The 24,937-nt window shown below is 33.9% G+C and overlaps 3 protein-coding genes across 4 annotated transcripts; 2 read left to right on the top strand and 1 right to left on the bottom strand.

Moving 5' to 3' along the window:
* The first annotated feature begins 3,644 nt into the window (after window positions 1–3,644).
* LOC130825511 (putative receptor protein kinase ZmPK1) lies at window positions 3,645–6,455 on the top strand. The gene has a single exon (XM_057690772.1). It carries the CDS (start codon window positions 3,651–3,653, stop codon window positions 6,021–6,023), a length of 2,373 nt encoding a protein of 790 aa, XP_057546755.1. The 5' UTR covers window positions 3,645–3,650; the 3' UTR covers window positions 6,024–6,455.
* A 1,808-nt stretch (window positions 6,456–8,263) lies between these two features.
* On the top strand, window positions 8,264–16,648 carry LOC130825510 (uncharacterized). 2 transcript variants are annotated; one of them, XM_057690770.1, is made up of 8 exons: window positions 8,265–8,446; window positions 10,320–10,397; window positions 12,362–12,529; window positions 14,433–14,539; window positions 14,647–14,688; window positions 14,794–14,881; window positions 15,890–15,989; window positions 16,153–16,648. In XM_057690770.1, the coding sequence occupies exons 3-8, from the start codon at window positions 12,399–12,401 to the stop codon at window positions 16,381–16,383; spliced, it is 699 nt and encodes a 232-aa protein (XP_057546753.1). In that variant the 5' UTR covers window positions 8,265–8,446; window positions 10,320–10,397; window positions 12,362–12,398; the 3' UTR covers window positions 16,384–16,648. The 2 variants fall into 2 exon arrangements, with proteins under 2 accessions (XP_057546754.1, XP_057546753.1); XM_057690771.1 differs by lacking the exon at window positions 10,320–10,397 and having other exon boundaries at window positions 8,264–8,446.
* A 195-nt stretch (window positions 16,649–16,843) lies between these two features.
* Window positions 16,844–21,342, bottom strand: LOC130824766 (chloroplastic group IIB intron splicing facilitator CRS2-B, chloroplastic-like). Its single transcript, XM_057689785.1, has 8 exons — window positions 21,282–21,342; window positions 21,087–21,154; window positions 20,406–20,468; window positions 19,783–19,833; window positions 19,615–19,688; window positions 18,187–18,245; window positions 18,016–18,092; window positions 16,844–17,336 (listed from the first exon to the last, which is right to left on the bottom strand). The coding sequence occupies exons 1-8, from the start codon at window positions 21,340–21,342 to the stop codon at window positions 17,220–17,222; spliced, it is 570 nt and encodes a 189-aa protein (XP_057545768.1). The 3' UTR covers window positions 16,844–17,219.
* Window positions 21,343–24,937: the final 3,595 nt, after the last annotated feature.

Raw genomic sequence — 24,937 nt, 5'->3', positions numbered from 1 at the left:
TGTTGAGCCAAAGTATCTTACATGCAAGCTCGTTTCAGAATTGTGTAAATTGTCGTACTTATGCTTTAGAAATGGTAATACGTTCAGTTTTTGTATTATGTAATTTTTGTCAACGATGTCTTTGTTAAACATTATAATATAAAAGGGATTTAGTTCATATTATATTGGAACGAATTTCGGAAGTAGAAAGAAGAAAGGCTAGCATGAGAGTAAAACTTAGTCACTTGTATATCATATGTTGACTGTTTGGTCTTTTGCTGTACTTTTTTAGATTTAACTTTTATTGTGGTTTTATCATACCATCAATACCATATGGGTGAAAATATTGGTCTTTCAAAAGAGATCATTGTAAAGAGATCGGTGGATGAGATGCTTATGTTAAGAAGGGGAGCCTAGGGGCACTTATTCAAGTATTGTTGTGTGACTGAAAGCTTATAAGTTTGAGTCTTTGAAGTAGTCTCTTGCCTAAATGTAGGGTAAGATTTACCTCTATTACACCCCTTTTGTAGTTACCTTCCCTGTTTCCTCGCTCAGCGGTAACATGACCATATATTGGAGTGAGCAAAGAAAGGACCATTGGGATTGATTTCTAGATTAACATTAGATAAAACTACATTAATTAATTTTTCATACTGATTTATTTTAGTTCATGTAGCTGATTCTATATTTTTTCAAGATTTTGACCTGCCTCAAGAAACCTTAGCAAAAACTGTTTATTTGCTGATCCATTTGCTGAATGTTGTTGTGCCTTTTTTTTTTACTTCATGAAAAAGTTTTCTTTCTCTTAAATATATGCTTAACTCAATTGCGTGCTGCGTCATTGTTAATGTCATTATTCATAATGATAGTGAGTGAACTTTGTGCCGTTTCTGCTGATTTTCACGCAATTTTATGTCAAATTCTGTGGAGTTTGCAAATGCTATCAGTGCCACATGACGTGTTATGTTTTATATTTGTCACCTAAAACTAGATTGCAGTTATTTTTAGCCGCGAATAACCTATGTTTACACCATTTCTGGGTTCTTATTTATGCACTTTTTATTTTGATTTGTGGATTCATTAGTTCTATTTTTCTTCTTGAATTTTTTCTTTTACAACAAATGCATTTTTGACAACAAGCAAGGTTTCTTGGATCCATTTTTTGCTAGAGTGCCTTTTGAAACTATTATTTTATATTATTGCTCATATATAAAAATAGGTCCGACCTTTCTCTAGGTGTCTTTTAAAGGTCCGAGATTGTTGGAAATCGAAATTGAAAAAAGCAACAAGAGGAGTTAAGTTGACTTGCAAGTTCCAATTATCCTCTAAACACGGCTGTTTTGAATGTATGAAAATGAGTTAGAATCCAAAATGCACATTGTATGCCAACTTTTCAGTTGACTCAATGACTCATAATCTTTCAATCAACAAAAGTTTGATGCTTAAAAGACCTGGAAAAGTCTTTCAATCAAACATGAAGAAGACTTTCATCAAAAATATAACACACTATTATCAGACTACCATCTCGAAATTCGAAAAATCTTTGTGTGAATCGACTTTCAAATAAAAAGTTAACATGATGATAGTAACAGATCTAATAATGTTAATTAACCATTTTAAGTAAAAGATTAAGTTTATATTATATAAAATGGTAGTATATTATATACTTCATCTGTTTTTTTTTTTTTACTTGCAACCAATCACCTTTTTACGCTTTTTTCAATTGATTATATTTAGAGTTATACACAACTAAAATTTATAAAAGTTTGATATTATAAACGAATAAAACAAGCTCTAACATAACTATGTTTTTTTTCTCCTAAACTAACCGCAATTCTAAATAAAAAGGTGCTAAAATAAACTTGAGTGCCGCTAGAAAAACGGAGGAAGTACTTTATTACTCTTACAGGATAACTTGATCCTTTTCTTATTAATGATCATGTATAATATCAGTTAACCTAAATCTATCAATTGAACAACTGTTAATTAATATTCTAATATTACCGTTAATTAATATTTTAATATACATTTCTAATAACTCTGCTTTTAAATTAATAAACAAAACTAATCAAGAGCAAATTACAAGTGAACAGAGCAACAGAGCCGTCTTGAAGAATTAGGAATCCTGTACAAAATTTTTATATTGCGCCTTATTTATATAGTAAATATATTTAATTTATTAATAAACTTAACATATTTCTTTTTTATTAACTTTTTTTATTAATAACCTCGCACACCCTTAAACACCCATCTACAGAGCAACTGTAAAAAGTTACAACTAAGTATTTTTACTTAAAATAATTGTATTTCAAATGATTAGAGTTGTTCAAATGTGACCCGACCCGAAACCGAAAGTTATCCGGCCTGAACCGAACCGAAGTGGCTCCCGAACCAATTGACAATCGAAAATGAAAAAACTGAACCTGAAATGCGTCCGATTTTATAACCGACATATAACCATTAACCGAGATTACCCCAACCTAATAGTGATCGAACCGAATCATACCCGACTCGTATCATGCTTGAAATCAAACTCGACCCGGCTAAAACCGACTTAACCTGAACGAAATTTTAATCGAACTGCTGTAAACCTGAACCAATTTTTAACATAGATTTATGATCAACTCATATTCAATCATCCTATTAGTTAATCTAATAAAGTGATAGATATTTCCATAAATTAAATTTTAAAAATACATGGTTTTATATATTTAGAGTTAATAAGCAATGGTCAATATTTATTAATCTATTTTTAATCAAATTAGATGAAAAATGAATATGATAGAACTTTAATTTTAATTTACAGTCAAACAAGTAAAAGTAACAAAGTAATAATCACTAATTGATTTGATTTTAACTATTTCCCTTAAGTAAAGAGAATCTTTTATCAATTAAAAAATGACTTGTAATTTAATGTGACATTGACTCGATCGATAGTAATTTGTAACTTGTAGCCGAATTCTACTTGAAAACAGTACCCGAACCCGATCTGTACATGTTAAAACCGAACCAATTATTAACCGATGACAACCAAGACCGATTAACACTCGACTCGAACTTCAACCGACACCGAACCGATGCAAACCCGATAGCTCGAATAACTGATCTTCAACTGAACCGTGACTAACCGACCCGATTCGAGTGTGACCCGTCGTAACACACATCCGGAAAATAACTAATCTGAAATTCAACCGACCGAATGACACCCGTCCGAAACCGACCCAATCACCTGAATGAACACCTCTAAATATTAATATTATTTATTTAAGAGGGTTCTGACAATGTGTATCGAGTAATAACGAATTGATAATAATACTTGTTACTGAGTGTGACATATTATGTAGAAAAATGTCACTATCAATAGCAAAGTATTATGGAGCGAAGGAAGTATTTATTTCTCCAGATAGAATTAAATCAAAGACAAAGAAGAGAATTTTTAAGAAAGTGGTAATAAATGAAGAGAGACAATGAATTTCATATATAAAATTAAAAGCGAGTTAAGATATATGGATGAAATTAAAAAAATAATAAATTATTATCTAAAAATAAAAATAATTTAAATTAAATGGTTCAAAATGAAAAATAGTTCAAACTAACACAACGATAACAGTAATTGTTTATAAATAACATTATCCCCATGAAGCAACAATACATGCAAACAATAATTAACAATGAAAACCCAAACAACTTTCTTCCTTCTCCTCCTTTATACCAATCTAACATCCCTCTCTTTTGCTAGAAATTTTCTTCCAAAAGGATCTTCCTTAAATGTCAAAGATCCATCTAACACTGATAATCTTCTCATTTCTCCTGATAAAACCTTCACTTGTGGATTCCTAAATACAGGAACAACAAATGCATATTACTTCTCTATTTGGTTCACAAATTCCAAACAAAAAACAGTTGTATGGACATCTAACAGAGATAATCCTGTTAATGGCCGCCGCTCGCGGCTAACATTAAGAAAAGATGGTGTGATGGTATTAACAGACATTGAAGGGTCAATTGTTTGGAAAACAAACACAACAGGATCAAATGTTGAAAGAGCCGAGCTTCTCAATACAGGAAATCTTGTTCTTAGAGATCAAACTAGTAATATTCTTTGGCAGAGTTTTGATTTTCCTACTCATACTTTGCTTCCTAATCAATTTTTTACAAAAACCCAGAAATTGGTTTCTGGTATTGGTCCTGATATGATTGGAACTGGGTATTTTAGTTTCTTTTTTGATACTGATAATATGCTTACAATGGTTTATGATGGTCCTGAAATTTCTGGCGTTTATTGGCCTAATATAGGGCTTAATATTTATCAAAATGGTAGAGCAAATTATAATAGTAGTAGGGTTGCTGTATTTGATGATTTGGGCACATTTTCTTCAAGTGATCATTTCCAATTTAGTGCTTCAGATGTTGGAATTGGGATTAAAAGAAGATTAACCATGGATTATGATGGGAATTTTAGGGTTTATAGTTTGAATGAATCATCTGGGTTATGGAATATAACATGGGAAGCAATTTCAAAATTGTGTGATGTTCATGGTCTTTGTGGTAGGAATGGGATTTGTGTTTATACACCAAAACCCATGTGTAGTTGCCCACCATTGTATGAACTGATCAACTCAAGCGATTTGAGTAAAGGTTGTACGCCGAAATTCAAAAGAAGTTGTTTTGATTCCGAGTTTGTTGAGATAACCCATGTTGATTACTATGGTTTTGACCTAAATTATAGACCTAGTGTTTCTTTTGAAGCTTGTAAGGAACTTTGTGTAGGAGATTGTAGATGTCAAGCATTTAGTTATAGAGTAACCGGTGATGGATTGTGTTTCACAAAAGGTGCCCTTTTTAATGGATTTAGGTCGGATGAATTTCAAGCGAGTATGTATCTTAGATTACCAAGTGCTAAAGAAACATCATTGAAATCTGTTGATGGGCTTAATGTGTCTCGAATTGATTGTAGTCGAGGGAAAGTGTTGGAATTTCCGAAAAAATATGAGATCACGAATCAAAGATTCAAATGGGTTTATTTGTACTCATTTGGTATTGCAATTGGTACGATTGAAGTAGTTTTATTGTTAGCGGGGTGGTGGTTTTTGTTTAGGAAACACGATCTTTCAGCTCCGATGGAAGATGGGTATCAAGCGCTTTCGAATCAGTTTAGGAGTTATAGCTATAAAGAGTTGAAGAAAGCAACCGGGAATTTCAAGGAAGAAGTTGGAAAAGGAGGGTTTGGGGCTGTTTACAAGGGAACTTTGGTTGATGATAGAGTTGTTGCAGTGAAAAAACTCGGAGATGTAGTCCAAGGAGAGGAAGAATTTTGGGCAGAAGTGAGTACGATTGGTAAAATTAACCATATGAATCTGGCTAGAATGTGGGGTTTTTGTTCGGAAAGGAAACACAGAATGTTAGTGTATGAATATGTACCAAAAGGATCATTAGACAAACACCTGTTCTCGAGCACAACCCTTCTTGGGTGGAAAGAAAGATTCAAGATTGCGTTAGGCACGGCCAAAGGCTTAGCTTATCTTCACCACGAATGTCTCGAATGGGTTATCCATTGTGATGTGAAACCCGAAAATATACTCCTAGACGAGAATTATGAGGCAAAAATTTCCGACTTTGGGCTAGCAAAGTTACGTCAAAGAGGGAGTCATGGTTCATCGGAAACGACTAGAATTAGAGGTACAAAAGGGTATATGGCTCCGGATTGGGCAATGAATCTTCCCATTACGGCAAAGGTTGATGTGTATAGTTACGGGGTTGTTATCCTCGAGCTTGTGAAAGGGATTCGACTATCGAGTTGGGTTGAATTAGAGGAAATACCCGAATTGGTTAGATTTGTGAGAATGGCTAAAAGGAAAGAAGATTCTTGGGTGGAAGACTTGGTTGATTCAAGATTGGTAGGAAATTTTAGCAGGAATCAAGCTGCTATAATGATTGAGATTGGACTTTCTTGTGTGGAAGAAGATAGAAACAAAAGGCCAAGCATGGAATCTGTTGTGCAAGCTCTTGTAGAATGCTATGGAGATGAGAAACTAGTTGTGTAAATTCTCGTAACTTATGTATGTTTTTATGTATACATGTGATTTTGATGTAGCCTTTTAATTTCAACTTCTAATGTACTAAGTAATATATCCACATGTTTTGTGTAGGTTAGAAAAAGGAAATGTTGTTATGCTGTGACAATTTGTCACATAATCACCTCATGGATCTATTTATGTGGACATATTCACAGGGCACTCGTGGGCTTGGAGTCATAAATCCACGGGTAATGAGCATTGACTTGCATACATATTTAATAGGGTTCAGCCGGTTCGCTATTTACAAAAAATCATATGGTAGTAGGAGGATTACTCACCAAACATTATATGCAAGTCCATAACATACTGTTTTAACGATGTGAGATCATGCTCATATGTGAGACACATCATATCCAAGAACAATGCCTACTACCATAAATAATTAGGCGTAAAAATATTGTTTTACCTTGTACAAGTTAAAATTGCTATATGCTGGGATTAAGGATTGACATTATTGTTGCTATTTGGCTGTTATGATTGAACTTATCAAATTTAATTTGAAACCTAGAAATTAGGGGTTATAATCTAGAATTTTTGATGTAATATGAAAATCTACAAACCCGAAAATACTATAAAAGGTGGGTCAAATTATGGGTTATAATGGTACTTTTATACAATTGTCAGCAATCTCAACATTTTAAGATGACAAGTGAAAACATCGTCATTATTAAATTTTTTCTACATATAAAATAAAACCACTAAAAATTATGGACACAATTCTTTACCTTTAGATCAAGATTCAGAACACCTTAATCTTGATGCCCACTCATTAACCGAAAATTCTTAATCAATCACAGTGATTTGTAAATCATCATAAAAAGAAAAAAAGAATAATAATAAAATAAACACTTAAACCACATATCAAATTACATAGTTCATTCGTTAAGTTAAACCACCGATGCTAACTAAGATTGCTTCTTAAACTTTCTCATAATCCTTTCAGTATCTTCTTTCCTATGTGTCATATCATCTATTTGTCTCTTGAGATTAAGAACCTCATCTTTAAGCTCTTGTTTTTCTTTTTCAAGTCGTAATTTTAGGTGTCTCTGTCATTTGGTACCCTTCGGATCAATCCATCTAAAGTATCTGCATCCTAATCCTTCAACCAAGTAGAAAGGACAAGTAACAAAATCACGCCCAAGATCGAAGTCGCTCCAATCTGTATTAATCTCAACTTCATAACCACAATCACAAAGCTCTTCAATACAATGTTCCTTTGACATCTACGGAACACATATAATATAGTAACGTAAGTAATTAAACATTAAAAAATAACATTAACATTTATAAATTGAGAATAAGATTAACATAATACCTTATGTTACCTTTAAAAATTGATTCACTAGTACAAGAATGATGTAGATTGGGTAAATTGAAGTAAGGAAATGATGGAGTTATTTATAGAACATAATTACAACGGCTATTTTTAAGTTCGTAACGGCTATTTTTCAAATTAACAACGGCTAGTTTAATTGGTACATGAAAGTAAAAAAAAAATAAATTTGAGTATAAGTCGTTGTTAGTAACAGCGATTTAAGGAGTTGACTTGAGTTGACCAGTCAACTCCTTAAGTCGCTGTTACTAACAACGACCCAATGCTTTTCTATTTTTTTTTTAATTTTCGCTGTTAGTAACAGCGTCTGTATGTACAGACGCTTATTTTGGGAATAAAGTTTTCACGAAGCTTACTTTTGGAATAAAGTTGTTAAATGATCTTATTTTTTTCAAAATTTCGAAATGAAAATGGGTTTATCAACCATGGTTTTGTAGAAATTTTGATCAAGTTAATAATAAGATGGAGGGAAAGTATTGGAAGGAAACTATTTTCCTTTTATCTTGAAAAATTGAAACCTTCAATGTATAGGTTTCAATGGCTATCACTAATGTTGAATGATGCAGAAACGTAATCTGTATACATTTAATTAAATCAATATGTATACATTTAAGTAATAACTTTTGGGATCTTTTTATTATATTAAATTAATTTAGAAGTAGTTTTAGTAAAATCTTTTCATATGCGAATTTAAATATTAACATATATTAAAAATACAATTACAATTTCTAAACCAAAAAAGTTCGAATTAAAATTGTTATTTTATTAAAATGTATAAACAAAACAAATGTAAGTTTTTCTTAGTCGGGCGTTCTAAGAAAATTAAACTAGAAAAAAAAAAATATAAAAAATAAAACCCTTTCCTAACCCGTGATTCACCTTCCTTCTTTTCTTCTCTCCTTTCTCCCTCACTCGACCACGAACACCACCACCACCAGGCCGCCTGCCTTTTTCCCTCTACCGTGAGCAGCCACCACAGCAAGGCAGCCCCTCTTTCTCCCCACCAAAAATCTCTCTTCCCTCCCCGTTATCGTTCCCAAAAATGGCTCGTAACAAGGTAAAACCTACTCATCACTATCTCGATTTGATTTTATCTATCTATCTATGTTGTACTACACCTATTCATCACTATAAGTTCATTTTCATTGCTTTAATCGTCGAATTATACTGTTTATTTTTTTTTGGGTAATTCTTGAGTTTTGTTCATTTGTGAAAATTTGAGGTTTTTATAGTCGTTTTACATGACATCTATGCACTTTTTTATAGCATTTTTATTAATTTTGTTTAATTAAGGTATGGAGAATATATACATGAATTTTTAATTTTAATTTTCTGATAACTTGTTGCAACTAGAATATTCAGGGTTTTGATTGTAAATTGTAATACTTTGATCTGGATGACATTTTTGATAAGAGCATGCATATGTATCTCCTAATTGAGTAGAAGATGTTTAGAGTTAGGGTTTGAGAGGGGAATGTTTGGATATGTTGGAAGTAATTGGAGTGTAAACAAAATTTCTATTGTTTTATGCAAATTTATAAATACAGGTATTTTGATCCTATTTTCTTATAAAAGACCATGTAAGAAGAGGTCCCTTATTCTAATTATCTTCCTATAGTTCAATAACCTAATTAATTTACTGTACATTAGAATATCTAAGACTAAAAAGCCATGAAACCCTAAATCTTCCCATCACTCCCATCCCTTCTCTTCCCTCTCCTCTTCTCTCAATCCCCTCTCCCTCAAGGCTCACAAACCACCAGCTGCCGCCTCCTCCATGACCACCAGCACCACCAGCAGGCCACGTTTCCCTTCCCCTGCAGCAGCCAGACACGCCTTCCCTTCTCCCTCCTTCACGCACAGTCATGGCAACCAGCAGCAGCAGCCCGATTTCCTCCCCCTAGCAGCAGCCATGGGCCACGGCTGCCTTTTTGTCCCCCAACAGCAGCAGGCTGCTGTAACGCCAAGTATAGCACCACCACGCAGCTTTCCTCCACCATTTTGTGCTCCACACCACCACAACAACCACCTAGTCGTCACTCTTTTTCTAATTGCCCCATAGTAAGCCTCTCAAGTTTACTTTAAGTAATCTTCCTAGTATCTAATTAGAATTTTACTAAGTTTATGAGTTTGGTGTTAATTTTTATGATTGTCATTGAATCTTGTTATGGGTTAGAATTTGATTGATGATTTGAATGAAAAGTGTTGAACTTTGTATTATTTTCATTGAATCTTTTTGTTGGTAAGAGTGTGTTTGATGAATTTAACATATTTATGACTTAGAGTTTGAAGTATGAATGAAAATAATGGTTTTGTGCTATTTTGATGGTGTCTTAGTACATGAGTAACATTAATTGTGTTGAGCGTGGGAGTTTTGTTAGCCATGGTAATCTTAATTGGCCTTGTTGTAGTAAAAGAAATTATTAATGTTGATTACAAGTACTCTTGTTAAGCTATTGAAGTTTAAATAAATAATATTAGTAAGGCTATGAACACAGTGTCAACTTGTTGAGAATTATTAAAGTTACTTGTTATGATGTCTTGATTTTAGTTCTTTCTAACCTTGGAGAATATAATAAATGATATTGCGACGTGATAACCTTAAGACTCGTCCTTGTCGTCATATTAGCACTACGTTAACATTGTAAGATTTAAGTGTTAATTGCTACGTTATCTTGAAGTAACGTGGATTGATATAACTCAAATTTGTTTGATGTAAAGGAACGATTCACACGATCCTCTTTCTCTTAAATTGATGGAAAGACTTATGCTATTGTTGAGCTCGTGATTGCGACTTGTAGTGAATGAGATTTGTGTATGCTAAAGTAATTGGAAATTTATCTTATATAGATGATAGTGATTAGTTGACATTTAGTTGGTATGACAAAGTAGATAAGTGGACTTATTAGTTTTACTCATAACTTATATAGGTGCCCACTTCATAAGAGGAAGGTAGAACCTTAGTTGGATGATTTTTGTAACTTTTGGCCGTGCAGTGACGCTTGCAGGTACGTACATGCAGTATTTTATTATCATGTTTATCGATACAAAGTATTATCAATATTTCATGATTATATACATCGTATTAGAATTATAGAGCGCCAGAAAGTAAACTATGCTAGCGTATAGTCATAATAGTGATATAGGCAAGTAGAATGGAAGCATTAAGAGACTATGAGAACAGATTTCAATATAGTAGAGAACGCATCATGGTTGTGTGTGGTATTGAAGTGATTTCCTACTTATTGAGTCGTGATTATGATTAGTTGGCGTGACCCAACTGGATTACGTCCGATTGATTTAATAATCCCCTAGGTGAGATCCGACGGGATCACCGTAAGGGGGTATGAGCATGCTTTTGTCACTGAGCGCCGGATGGCCGATACCGCCTCTTGACCGAGGTGTTACCATGCAGGCCTTGCAAACCCCAATATGGTGGCCTCTTCACTAATTTAGTACCCCAGTGTGTTAGTTTTTTCCTGAAGGTAGGACTCGAGAGGATCAGTTGGAGGGGGCATGAGCTCATACTTTTCCATGGGCGCCGGATGCTCGATAACGCCCTTGGCCGTGTCACTATGCCATGAATAGAAAAAAGATCTACTACCTTTGAATATACTTCGAGGGATTAGTAGCTTGAAAGAGAAATCATGAGTAAATAGAGATGTTTAGACAGATGAGTAGATTTGTTATTACTATGCTATATCGTTGTCTATAGTCTTGTTTAATGATTTTAATTGTTATAAGTTTATTAATTACGGACGTGTATGTGTTTGTTGTTGTTATTCATGACTTCCTATGATGCTCCTGCTATGACACATCTTACTATGGTCATTATGTTGAGCAGTAGGAGGATCATAGCTTGACATGACAGGTATATGAGCTTTTTTTGCTTTGCATTGGGGGAAAGAGTGGAGTACGATCGTAGCAATAATGTACAAGTTGTCTATTGCTTGTAGCTTTTACATTACCCGTAAAGTTTTCTTTTTGGGATTGTATAATTCTTTCGTATGGAGCTAAGTGACTCCTTGTATGATCCATAGTTCCGCTGCGTAGTTTTTGGATGTATAGTTGTGAGAATACCCTTTTAGTATCCGTCAAACCGATGTGTTAACACTGGAACCACGATCCTCGTTAGAGTTGATGATTTGGGGAGCCGACGATGATTCATTCCGTCGTGATATATTTTTGAAAGGCATTAAAGGCTTTAGATTAGTTTAGTTATGTTATTCAGTTATGTATCCTTGTCACATACTCAGTTTTCAACTGAGATGTTGCCGAAATTTCCACTCACTCACCTTTTTAATTAATCTTTAGCGCTTATTTTAATTATTTTTCCTTTTCTTTTTATGTTACACCCGAATTTCCTCCCTTCCTTCACGATTTTTGGCTTTGTTAAGGGGTTGGAAATTCAGGGGTGTTACAATTATACTTGTAATCTTTGAGATGACGAAGATTGAAAAGGGGTTGGTGGAAGTGATTGGAGTGTAAAGAAAATTTCTATTGTTTTGTGCAAATTTATAGATGCAAGTATTTTGATCCTATTTTCTTATGAAAGACCATGTAAGAAGAGGACCTTTATTCTAATTATCTTCCTATAGTTCAATAACCTAATTTGTTTTGCTGTACATTAGAATATCTAAGACTAAAATATTAATCTAAAATTGTAATCCAGCAACATCAACCAACCTTTTATATGAAGTTAATTTACAAATATTCATTGCTTTCTTAATGAGTTTTAGTTTGATAAACAGGGTAATTTGTAATTAGGGTTTTTTAGCACTTTTGTTTCCTTATTTGTTTTCATTTGTTTATATCGATTACTTTTTATTGTCTTTAGTTTTCTAATCTGGATGATTTTGTTGTCTTGATTCCGAATTAGTTCTCTATGGTTTATATTTTCGTTGTGTTTTTATCATCGTTTAGTTAGTTGGTAATAACTAATAAGGTTGTGTACTTTCTTTTTCTTTTTCAGTCTTGATTTATAGATATTAGGTGAGTAGTGAGAAAAAATGACCACTGCAGCAAGACCTACTTGGGCACCTGCGAAGGGTGGAAATGAGCAAGGTGGTACAAGAATTTTTGGCCCATCTCAAAAGTATTCTTCAAGGGATCTTGCAGCGCATACTAATTTAAAACCCAGGTACTAGTGTACAACTGATATTTAGAAAGTGATAAATTAATGAAGTAGATATTTGCTAAAAGTGATGGGTTTTTTGTTGCTTTTGCTTGAAATTTAAGTGCAACAAAAATTCCTTGGTGTTGAATTTGTTATTTTTGTGAACTCAATGTCAGGGAATTGTAACGGGAAAAGCGGGGATTGCAAGTGATTTTTTTTTTTTTTTTTGTTGCATCATAGTCTTTTTTGATCTTGCCTTGCGTTTGTCGAAACATTTGGACGCTTATAGTTTGTTTGGCTTACAATATAGTTAGTGAAAAGGAAGGGTTGGAATGAAAGAGAGCTTAGGGAAAGGAAAGGAAGTGTTGTAGGGATTCGGACCTAGGATAGAAGTAATAGTAATTAGGATGGAAATGAAAATGGGTTTATCAACCATGGTTTTGTTGAAATTTTGATCAAGTTAATAATAAGATGGAGGGAAAGAATTGGAAGGAAACTATTTTCCTTTCATCTTGAAAAATTGAAACCTTCAACTTGGTAAGATTTGAAAAAAAAATAAAAACCTTGTAGAGGTACATGCAACATTAGTGTAAAACTCATTAGTTATGTCATTGAACTTCCGTCTGCTATAATGAAACACAAATAGAGAAACAACCGCTCAATTTTCTATTTTGCCCCCTTTATGTCAATGACACGACTCTTAGACCAAGTGATTGTTATCTGGATTTTGGAAAAATTGTACCAAACTATCCAACCATGTGCTAGCCTTTTGCAATAGTAACCATATAGTTAGGAAGAGTTTTACATTATTGATATATTTTGTCTTATCGGCCTTTGGGAGTAGTTTAAGAAAAATTATATGCGTAAGATTATGAAATTTTTGTATTAAACAATATTATTTATTAGGCATGATAAAGGGTTTGAGAACGTCTCTTTTGGGTTGGTCCAATGTACATTTATAGTCTTAAAGTGATTACTTGTTCCGTTAAAGGTCACTTGCAAATTGCAATCTTAAAATGACCAATTATAACCTTAAAGTGGTTTCTTAAAGTGATCACTTATAATCTTAAAGTGATCACTTACAATTATTAAGTGATAAATCATAGATATAAGTTGATTATATAGGTTCGTCTCATGGTAAGACGATTTCATACAAGACTTGATGTTTTTATTGTGGTTGGGTGGCATCTTTAATCTAGAAAAAATAAACAAGTAATTGGGCTAAAATAATGTTGTGTTTATCAATTGGACTAAACTAATACAATAATTAAGTAATTGGGCAAAAGCTATGTTACTCGGACTCTCCATATTTGTCGGCTCATCGGTGTTCGGTACGGCCGTTATTGGTGCCAAATATGCGCTGGGTATACCGGATTGCACATGGGTACAACACGGTTTTGCAATGAAGAAGAAAGGCGTTAAAGCAGTGTCAAAAGTTGTCTTCTTTCCCATCTCAATAAACCCAGTTGAAGCTTGAATAATCAAAGGGAAAGAAAATAGAGATATAGAAAACGAAGATGAGAGGAGGGAGTAAGTCTGATTTTTGAAGAAAATGAAGGGAAATTACTGAGACAATATTAGTTAGGGAAGATGAAGAGTCAATTCTTTTCAAGGAAGTCATGGGTTCTAAAAGGTCGAAAAAAGTATAATTTTGATTTTGTATGTTGATTTGCTTTAGTTCAACTAGTCAACCCCATATACTTGGGAATAAGGCTTTAACATCCTTGTTGTGATAAAAGCTATAGACAAATAATAATAATAAATTTTGTGAGAGGATGAAGCAATTACTTCAGCCAACCTCTGTGTCACAATACAATGTGCTATAATGTGATGAATAGTTTGAGCTTCCATATATATTTTCTTTTTGCTAGACTATGTGATTTAAAAAACTGTTGTCGTAATCTTCTCATGGTCCTATCTCTTACAGAAAGGATGGACAAGACACTCAGGAGGAGCTTCAGAAGAGGAACCTTCGTGATGAACTTGAACAGCGTGAGCGAAGACATTTTTCTTCCAAAGACAAATCATATGGTGGTAAGCAAATATTTTATAACAAACTTTTGTGTGCTTGCCTTTTGTTTTGTGTCTTGTTGCTTCTCCCCATCGTTATATTTTAAAGTTGTTAATTTTTTGTTGTGCAGAGGATAGAGATCGTAGAAAGGGAAGCCATCTTCTTCTGGAAGGTAGATGTCGGCATGCCACTCACAATTTCGACATTATGCCTCAGTTATTGGTTGCATACGATTTTCTTATTTTTATTTATTTTTAATTTTTATTATTTTTTGCAGGATCAAGGAGGGAAGCTGAAGACCGCATTATTCCTAAAAGTGTGGATGCTGATGATTCTGATGTTGATGTAAAAAGTGATGATGAAAGGTTGTTGGACAAACTTGATTTTTGCTACCTCTCGTCTTAAACTTTTTAACTGTGTTGAATTGTTACACCAGCTGGCTTATGATCCCGTTTGCTCTTTCATGTCCACTTTTATTCATTTCTTTGCATATGCCAAATGAAGATAAAAATATATACTCCTTCCTATTCACTATTATTGTTTTTGGTTTTTGTAGGTTTGTCAACGCAAATATTAAATCATAGGTTTCTTAAATTGTGTGTAATTAAAAATTATAAAAAATTGATATTGAAAAAACTTTCATTGAAACGAATCAAATAAGATCTCACTTGATTATGTTTTAACTTAAAGATTAACAATAAAATACGAAAGATTAATCGATGAATATGAATATTATCATAACACGAAATGGGACAAGAATAGGAGGAGTATGATTCTATTATGGACTTATGATGCTTACTGATTCCTGCTGTGATAACTCAAGACGTGAATTGGACGTGAATTGCTCTGTATCATTTCCGCCTTCTCTTAATACAGAGTACAGGTTGAAGCAGAGCGGATTGAATACTAATGTTGGCAGTTATGAATCTTATTTTCTTTAGTGTTTAAGGTGGTGAATCTGAGCGTCTATCGCATTTAGGAAACCAGTGTCTTTGGATGTGAAATTGTAGCCAGCTCATGTGGAAACGCTATCGCTAAAATCGAAAGCTTAAGGTTTAGATTTTGTTTTTCCTGTTTCTCCCTCCTCCCGAGGTTTTCTGTTCCTTTCGGCCATTGATGCATATCATGTGGTGAGCATCATGTACTGAACTTATGGATGAGGTAGTTGTTTTAGTTCCTCATTAAGAGTCAGGGCCCTTCAATAAGAAGAAAACTCGATATCATATGGATTCATTTCAAGTTCTCAATTCTCTTGTATGTGCTCATGATTATGGGATAGACAATCCGCAAAAATCCTCATCAATTGTTGAGAGATTTTCCTGCTGTGTATTTCTCATGTCAGCTCTAAAAGTCCATATTTCCTTCTTTTTCAGTGATGAGGACGATGACGATGATGAGGAGGATGACACAGAAGCTCTTCTGGCAGAGCTTGAACAAATAAAGAAGGAAAGGGCCGAGGAGAAGTTACGAATGGTGAGACTGTTCATTCTTAAACTGGTTTTTCTTTGATTTCGCAGCTTGGGGGGCTTTCACATTTTGATTTTCACGAGCTCTTCATTCATGCTGATTATGAATGTTATGCATTGTATAACGGTGAGTTGAAAACTCGATTACATCATTGTTGCGCCCTTTGCAGGAACGACAGCAACAAGAGGAAGAATTGAAAGTCAAAGAAGCAGAACTAATGAGGGGAAACCCTTTACTTAATATCAACGGTCCAACCAATTTCAATGTAAAACGAAGGTGGGATGATGATGTTGTATTCAAGAATCAAGCTCGTGGTGAGACGAAAACAGCTAAACGCTTCATCAATGATACCATCAGGAATGATTTCCACAGGAAATTTCTACACAAGTACATGAAGTAAACTGTTTTTATTTCCATTTGATGTAACAACTGATTTTCCTGTATCCATGAGTATGTCCTTAAAAACTAAATTTCTTGATCATGTTCGTTCGATTGTGAAGCTCTGTTTTTGAATGCGCTGTAATGTTTGTGTCAAAATTACTTCACCTTTGATGTCATGATTTTAGATTTATGTGTACTCAAATCTTGTTATCATTTCTTCCTAAGATCTTCAAGACATTGTTCGTTAAATTGACATATTGTAAAATGAGGTTTTGTTAACTCTACTGGTTAAGGCTTTATAATTAGTTGTAAATTGTGAAGCACCATGAATTAACTACTAGGGACTAAAATTGGCCACGGCCCGGTTCAGAATGTGGGTGGTATGACTACCACGGCACGAGGCACAAAGATGTGGCATATAAGTGTGTCGCAGACGTTAATTATGTAATTTGGCACGATTCGTCACAATGCACTACGAGTGACATGAAGGGACAATCTGCTAGGCACAACCCGACATAAATTTTGTCATTTTGTATGTTCTTTATATGTTTTTTTTACATTACTATTTTTAGCTCTTTTTATGTCAAGTATCAATTAACAGTAATTGACAAACCAACATGCTAAAATAAAATGCTCTGAATATTTCATCGTTCATGTGTTTATTCGACAATAGTTATTTGAAACCAACATAATTCGAGCTTTTTCCAAGATCAACGTAAAATTCAAGGAACATATCCTGTGAGAACTGGCCGAGGCACCAAAATCTATGTTTGCTTCACGGCTTGGTCACTATGACTTGGGCAGCTGTGCAAATAATTCGGCAAATAATTCGGAGATATTGACCATCTTCTTTAATTAGACTTTGTGATACTTGTATTTCTGGCCAAGATTAAATCTCGTAACACTGTCACTGAATCCGCTAAGCACGAGGGTCCTCACAGCCTCGACACCTTGTTCCAAAGCAGCATCGATCTGTCCATTCAACCACCAACACTCAAAACAAAACAAAACAAAAAACTAACACTTGGAATGAAATGTAATCCGTCTAACCAACTATGGCATGATCCATTTAGGCAGCGTTTCAAGTTTTGAAGAAAAGGGTTTTACGGAAATTTTGGCCTGAATTCAGTTGGTCTGACCTAAGTTTTTGTCGGGTTTGGCGTAGCCTGACGTCCTGGACCTAAAAGGGCCAAAGTGCCCATGATCAACTTGGACAAACCAGTAATGGAAATTTGTTGGTTAAACCCAAACTCTCAACTCGTCTTGTATGAGACCGTCTCATCATGATACGGACACATATAATTAATCCATTTCTCTAACGGATCACGACATATAATTAGTCCATTTCTCAAACTGATCACTTTAACATTAAAAATGATCACTTTAAAATTGAAAATGTACATGGTTTAGCCAATAGAGATCGCTTCACCATGAGACCATCTCATTTAAGAATTTTTGAGCTCTATACATTGATTCCTCTCCTTAATGTAGTTTCATACTTTCATATAAACAAATTAAAACAACACAGTGAGATTGTGAAGCTGTTTGGCTGAAGGAAGCAAAGACTTGAGCATATAAACAGTGTTTCACGCTTTTAAACACTTACTCGAGTTCTCAAATCTGCATGCGAGAAAATTGAAAGATTGATTACCTGTTTTCGTTCAGTAGAACTGAACTTTTGTAAAAGAAAAGCTTTCATATCCATATTTCCCGGTGGATTCCCAATACCTGCAAGCAATGAGCTTTTGAATAAAAAGGTTGCAACTTAATTATTGAGCCTTTCTCTTTTACAGGACGAAAAACTGTTTTGCAGAAAACCAACCTATGCATAACCGAGGGAACTCCTTCCGTCCGTCTAAGTGTCCCATGATACTCTTAACTCTGCAATAGCAACTATCCAAAATCAGAAACTTACTAGTGAGTAGTGAATGAGATTAGCAATATTGTGAAAGATTGGAGTTTGTGTTTTGGCCTTAACCCTGTTACATAGCATTCTTTTATTCGTTTTTACCTAGTTATTATTTTCTTTTATGTTTTTGACTACTGAATTCATTTATGCATCTTTCTCGAGCCGAGAGACTCTTTAGCCGCACTTTCCTTTATGGGTATGAGTTCCCACCTTCCTTCCTTCCTTCCCCAGACCCTGATCATAGTTCCTATGAGCAGGATATACTGGGTATGATGATAATGATGATAATCGGTCCGGTACAAGGTGAAAACTGGCAAGATAACGGCTTAAGGACGCGGATATACAACTAAAAACATTCATTCCAATGATCATTCAGATAAATTCTTTTCCAACATTCATGTCTTTTGTCATATGAATATGCGCAAATATAGTTAATTAACCCCTTAGCTTTTATCAATTATGAAATCAAAACTTCTTAACTTTTGATTGACGCATATTAGCCCCATACCTTTTCCGTGTTGTAAAACTAAACCCAATATTAATATATTCCAATATAATCTTCGTCGAGAAATTCTGAAATAGCCCATACTATTTTCCTAGCGGTATTCTTCGCTACACTTACTTGTTTCTTGGAGTGAAAAAGCTTATAATAACCCCTTTGTAAGTTCAATTCATTTGAATTCTTTTTGGGGTTTTAATATTTTTCCACTGAAATTCTGAATTATAGGAAAAAACTTGAAAGCTCGTAAAAGAAAAGATTAATTCACTAATGTACAAAATATAACAATGCCAAAGCTTAATTCGAAACTGTTGTGGTCGACTGATTCAGCTTAGTATGCCCCAACTTGGTTTTTGCAACTGAATTTATGTGAATTTTTCATTTTACTCATTTGGTTACCTACCATGAGTATCGAGGAAGCTGGTGAAATGGAGATGAAGATGATGAACAATTGGCAGGAGAGAACTACGAAATTTATCAATGAATCGAATTTCGCATGGCAGTAGGATCCTATCAAATTTCGGAAATGTGGCACGCCATTTGTGGGCGGCGACCAACAACCTTTTCATACTTAATACTTATAAGCATAAAGTCTTTGCTCATTGGACACCACATTCAAGCAATGTCGCACACCGCTTTGGGGGAGGAAAAAAAAACCAGAATTCATACAGAGTACACAAAAGTGCAGTTTTGTCGTCGTGTAAATCCCATCCAACTATCCAAGCAGAGCTTACTAAAATTCAGCATGTAGTTATCAGTTTGTAATGTTTCAAAACTATATCGGACGAGATTACATGGTGGTTAGTGACTACTAATACAGATCATCCATAAAAGCAACTTACCCATTGTGATGACCATGTCCTCCTTTCGGCTGAAGTCTTAAAACACCATTAGGCAAGCACATCTCGTCATAGACCTATAAAACAGCTTTAAGTATTAAGTGAAACCAAATAAAGACGATGTTATATTACTTTGATTAAGTTATCCTTTCTCAGCAGCATTTTTCATACCAATAAGATGTGGCGCAAAGGTACTTTGTAATATGCAGCCAGAGGTCCAACCTAAAAAATTATACAAATTGCAAGTTAGACATGAAATGAGATGCAACAACAAGAAAATCTTAGATTTTAAATAGAAAAACAATTAGCTTTACACAAAATATAGCAACATATCGAATCACATTGAGAAAAGGAGCATGAATAAATAAAATATGGTTGTGTAACATTGGATGACAGATCTTTACAGTTTAAACATAGTATTGCCCAAGTATGTATGTAAAACTAAAAACATTACTCCTTTGTCCATATCATTTTGCCCCAATTGGGAATAGCAAGGAGATTTAGAAGTTGGATATAGTGGAATGAACATTTAGAAGTAACAGAATGTAGAGAGTAAAAGTGTGGAATCAGAACTAAACAACAATGCCAGAGCCTTAATTCCAAAAGATTGGAGTCGTCTACATGAAACTATATATCAGTTTTGGATTCTTCTTCTCTATTCATTTTGATTCTACCATCTCAATTTGTACTTCTAGATCTTTCATATACTTTTCCACTTCTATCCTCTAAGTCATCTTATGTCTTCTTATCCCTGTTTTTAAGTCTCCTGAGTTCCAACTATCTATATTCCTTACCGGTTCGCTAATACTCCGTCGTTGCACTTGCCCAAACCATCTTATAAGTGGTGGAGTCATATCCTAAAATAGAAATAGGGCAAATTAAGTGGGACGCACTAAATAGAATATAGGGAAAATAGAGAGGGACAATGAGAGTAAATCTCATCCCCCCATAAACATCATTTTTCATATCTAGGAAGTAATCCAAAGTATAAACACATCATGCCTTTGTACATTGAGAAATGATACAACAAGACTGGTAGATTTTGCCTTCATTCTCTATTGTTACATACTTCAATCTCCTGGTCATTTGCAGGGATATTTTGGAGAATCAACCTAATAATAGCCTAAGAGCTCTTTTCGTTTCAAATCATGCCAAAGGCTTCAATTTTCAAGATTCTACTGCCATTTTTTTCAAGTTTGAAACAGTGTAACATAATTTGTTTGCTGAATTGTTTTTTGAATTCGCGATTCTCTCAAATTGTCCCAAAAATAGCCTAAAACCGACCATAATTCAGTTTCTTTTTATTTGCAATTCATAAGGAGATTAGCGAATCATGTGAAACTAGTTTGATCCATAAAGAAAAACAAAGAAACATGCTTTCTTTCACACTCAAAGAGGTATAACACAATAAATATTACACAAATGCCACAAGTCCTAGAGCTCTTGTGATTATAGCTAAAGAACATAGAGAGTACCGATTCTCCACTGTAATTCATATATGCTTGAGGTTTGGCCAGGAGAATTGGAACATCTCCTATTGAACCTGCATTTGATTAGGACATATGATGAACAATTTGAGAACCAAAGTAACCTATATAGACAGTGACAAACTCAATATAAGGTCACAAAATATATCAAAAGGAAAACTGAACCAAAATTGAGCAAATCACCTATTCCTATCAAGGCTTTTGATCTATATATAATGCGTTTTTTAAGAAGATCGTCTCTCATAACAATTTGTATATTTGGTTAATGATTGTTGCTTGTTTATTGGGTTGTTAAACCGTCACCCTAAAATGTTGATTTTTTTTTAATTGGTCAAATAATCTATTTGTTTTAAAATATATTTAGTAAAATTGAAATTTGATTGTTAATTATTTTTTTGAAAATAAATAAGCCTAAAGCCAATAAAAAACAAACTAAAATACTTTTTCATATGCTTAAAATCCAATAGCGAACAAAAAAACTTTTAAAATTCATTTACAAGATAACCTTTTAGTATAAAATTTCTTGATGATGAAAAATATAGACGATAAGGTGTTGAAAGTTTACTTTTAAAAAATGTACATGGGTTGTTTTATTTTGTTCCATGTGGACGATCACCGGAAATCATATATTGTAGCTAACCACAATCTTTTATTGTTAAGGCTCTGGCGTTATTGTTGATGTTGTCGTTTTTATTTTGTTGGTTACAATTGAAATGTTCCGTGAGCATAAATTTAAACATGATATTCCATGGATATATAAAAGTTGAAATAGTTTATATATCCAAGGAAGAGTGTTGAAATATAGTGACTCGAACAAGTTGCCAGGTAGAGGAAGGTCCGCGGGGCGCGGAGTGTATTCTGCCTCTGTTTCGCGGCTCACGTAATGGCAGTTTCTTGGCACGTTTTTGGCCGGTTACTCTTAGTCTTTGACGGTTTTTTGTAGTTTCTTAACCCTAATTTCTTTTTATTATGAGGTATACTATATAAAGGCCCCATGTAATTAGAATTAGAATGAGATGCAATTCAAAACACAAAGTGAGGAAAACTAAGAGAGAAAAAGCTTAGAGAGCCATTGTTGTGGTTTCTCGTGTTCATCTTGTAATATCCCGGTTTATAGTGAAAAGTTTATTCTCGGTGCCGGTGAATGTAGCTATCACGTTGATAGTGAACCATGTTAATTTCTCGGTGTGACTTTCTTTATTGTTTGTTTGAATCTTTATTGTTTCATTATTGTTTTCGATATTTGCTTCCGTTGTCGCACAACAAAGAAAATGTACTAAATACTCTCTTATTCACCCTTATTGCCTCGTTAAATTTTTTGTAATGTTATTCCTCCGTTGTTTTTATTGTTATTTCTTTTTCTGGCTTCGTTTTTGTTTGATTGTTATTGCTCTAAATTGCCATTAAAAGCTGTCAAAAATATTATATCAATTTCACAAATTCTGTAGAAAAATTGCCAATAAATTCATTTTGAAAATAAAATTGGATATCCAGTGTCCTGATCCGGATAAATTGGGTCGAGAAACGGGGCATTAAAATAGGAACCTGATTTTTCGGGTACCCGAACTGCTGGGTACTTGGTGATGAACACCCCTAATAAATTATAACTAAGTTCATTTTCATTGCTTTAATCGGCGAATTATACTGTTTATTTTTTTTGGGTAATTTTTGAGTTTTGTTAATTTGTGAAAATTTGAGGTTTTTATAGTCGTTTTACATGACATTTATGCACTTTTTTTTTAGCATTTTTATTAATTTTGTTTAATTAAGGTATGGAGAATATATACATGAATTTTTAATTTTAATTTTCTGATAACTTGTGGCAAATAGAATATTCAGGGTTTTGATTGTAAATTGTAATACTTTGATGTGGATGACATTTTTGATAAGAGCATGCATATGTATCTCCTAATTGAGTGTACACGATGACATTCATTATCTAAACGACAAGGCATCCAAATTAAGCTTCAGATACAAGGCCATTGTTGTCGGTGGTGATTTTAGGCTATTTTGTCAATCATTTCGAAGGGTACAAGACAAGATATTGTCTTGGGCGCTAACTTTTCAAAGGTTTGGAATGATTGCAAGGTATTACGTCCATGAGAATACGATCGGGATTAGACAATGTTTATGAACTACGAGATCTTGAATATTGGATTCTCAAAAAGATGTAGATAGAAAGCTTGGAGGACCTAACAATGGATAAGAACTATCTACATACCTGAAGATCTATTGATTAAAGATGCATATGATCAAATGGATGCAATTGTCGATTTTGCTTATCTTGGAATTTGTGAGGGCTCAATTGACAGTTCGTACTTTTACGAGATGGCAGTATAAGCACCAACAAATAGAATTGTTGATAAGGATAATGAACATGTAGTGTCCCTTTTTTCAGGAAAAGATAAGTTGTACGTGTGTTCAGATTCAATATCCAACTCTAACTGTAACTGTTATAGCAACGACGATGCATTTTAATTGAGTTTCTCAACTCAATACGTGCATATAGATTTCCCAAAACATAAGTTATTGTTAAAACTTGATGCTTCAGCCTCCAACAATAATGCTCATAAACAAAGATCATTTAGCTGGCTTATCCAATGGTATACGCTAATTAATTAGTTGATCATTTGGACGATCAAGTTATAAAAGCAGCTGTTATATTCGAATCTAACATTTGTGATAAAATTTCATTCCAAGGTTACACTAACACCTTTAGATAACTCTAAGGGGGTGTTTGGTATGGAAAGAGAAAATGTAAGGGAAAGGGAATTAATAAAGAGGGGTAAGGGTAAAGGTAAGGGTTATGGTTATATGTTGTTTGGTATAACAATGTAAGGAAACACTTATTTACGTTTCCCTTACTTATTGTTTGGTATAAGTACTGTTTTATAGCTTTTGTTTATCTTTTGTAAACTTTGGTTGTATATATTTTGTTATGAGGCCTCGTGTCCTCTCTTGTATATTTGTATTTTCGCTTCGTAGTTTATAACTTTGTATGGTATAAGGAGTTAAGTCATTTTAAAACATAAGCGTTGACACTGGAACCACGATCCATGCTTGGCATGTTGATTTCAGAAGCCAGTGACGAATCATTCCGCCGTGATATATTTTTGATAGGCCGTTGATGCCTTTACTTTATTAGATTCTAAATAACTTTTGTTTTTTTACAAAGGCGCACAGTTTTAGGGTAGATGTTGCCGAAATTTCCACTCACCTTTTTAAAGTTAATATTTAAACATTTATCCAAATTATTTTCCTTTTCTTTTATGTGACACTCGAATTTCCTCTGGTCCTTTACGGTTTTGATTTCGTATAAGGGGTCGGAAATTCAGGGGTAATACACTTTTACATTAATTATCACACCCTATTAAATACTTAAATTTCCCAAATTATCATATGCATTATTGGAAACTGTGCAATTAATATGTTAATGCCATATAGCGTATATAAGCTTTCGTGTATCCATGGAAAATTTGCAATTGCTGAAAAGTGGATTAAGATATGAATATTCAGTTCAGAATCAAACTCTTTCTACTACCAACATTATTCCTTCTCTTACAAGCATGAGTGCGTGAGAGCCAGAGTTTACTGTGTTTCGGCTTGAAAACGTTAACTGTTTCCGTATACTTTTGAGCGGTAACAATAGAGTGGAAACGCTAATCTATTAGAAACGGAAACAATTACTTTCAGCTCATACCAAACAACTTGTAAAGGATAAGGTTAAATGATTCCACTTTCTGCATTGATAAATTACATACCAAACGCCCCCTAAATTCCTTGTTGCTCTCCAAAGAAGGTGGTTTCATGTATCTTTGTGTTTTGCCATAACGATTAAT

This window comes from Amaranthus tricolor, chromosome 10 (genome assembly GCF_026212465.1).
Source record: "Amaranthus tricolor cultivar Red isolate AtriRed21 chromosome 10, ASM2621246v1, whole genome shotgun sequence".
NCBI classification, from domain to species: domain Eukaryota; kingdom Viridiplantae; phylum Streptophyta; class Magnoliopsida; order Caryophyllales; family Amaranthaceae; genus Amaranthus; species Amaranthus tricolor.
The sequence above is the reverse complement of the archived record's forward strand: the minus strand, read 5'-3'. Positions and strand labels throughout refer to the sequence as shown.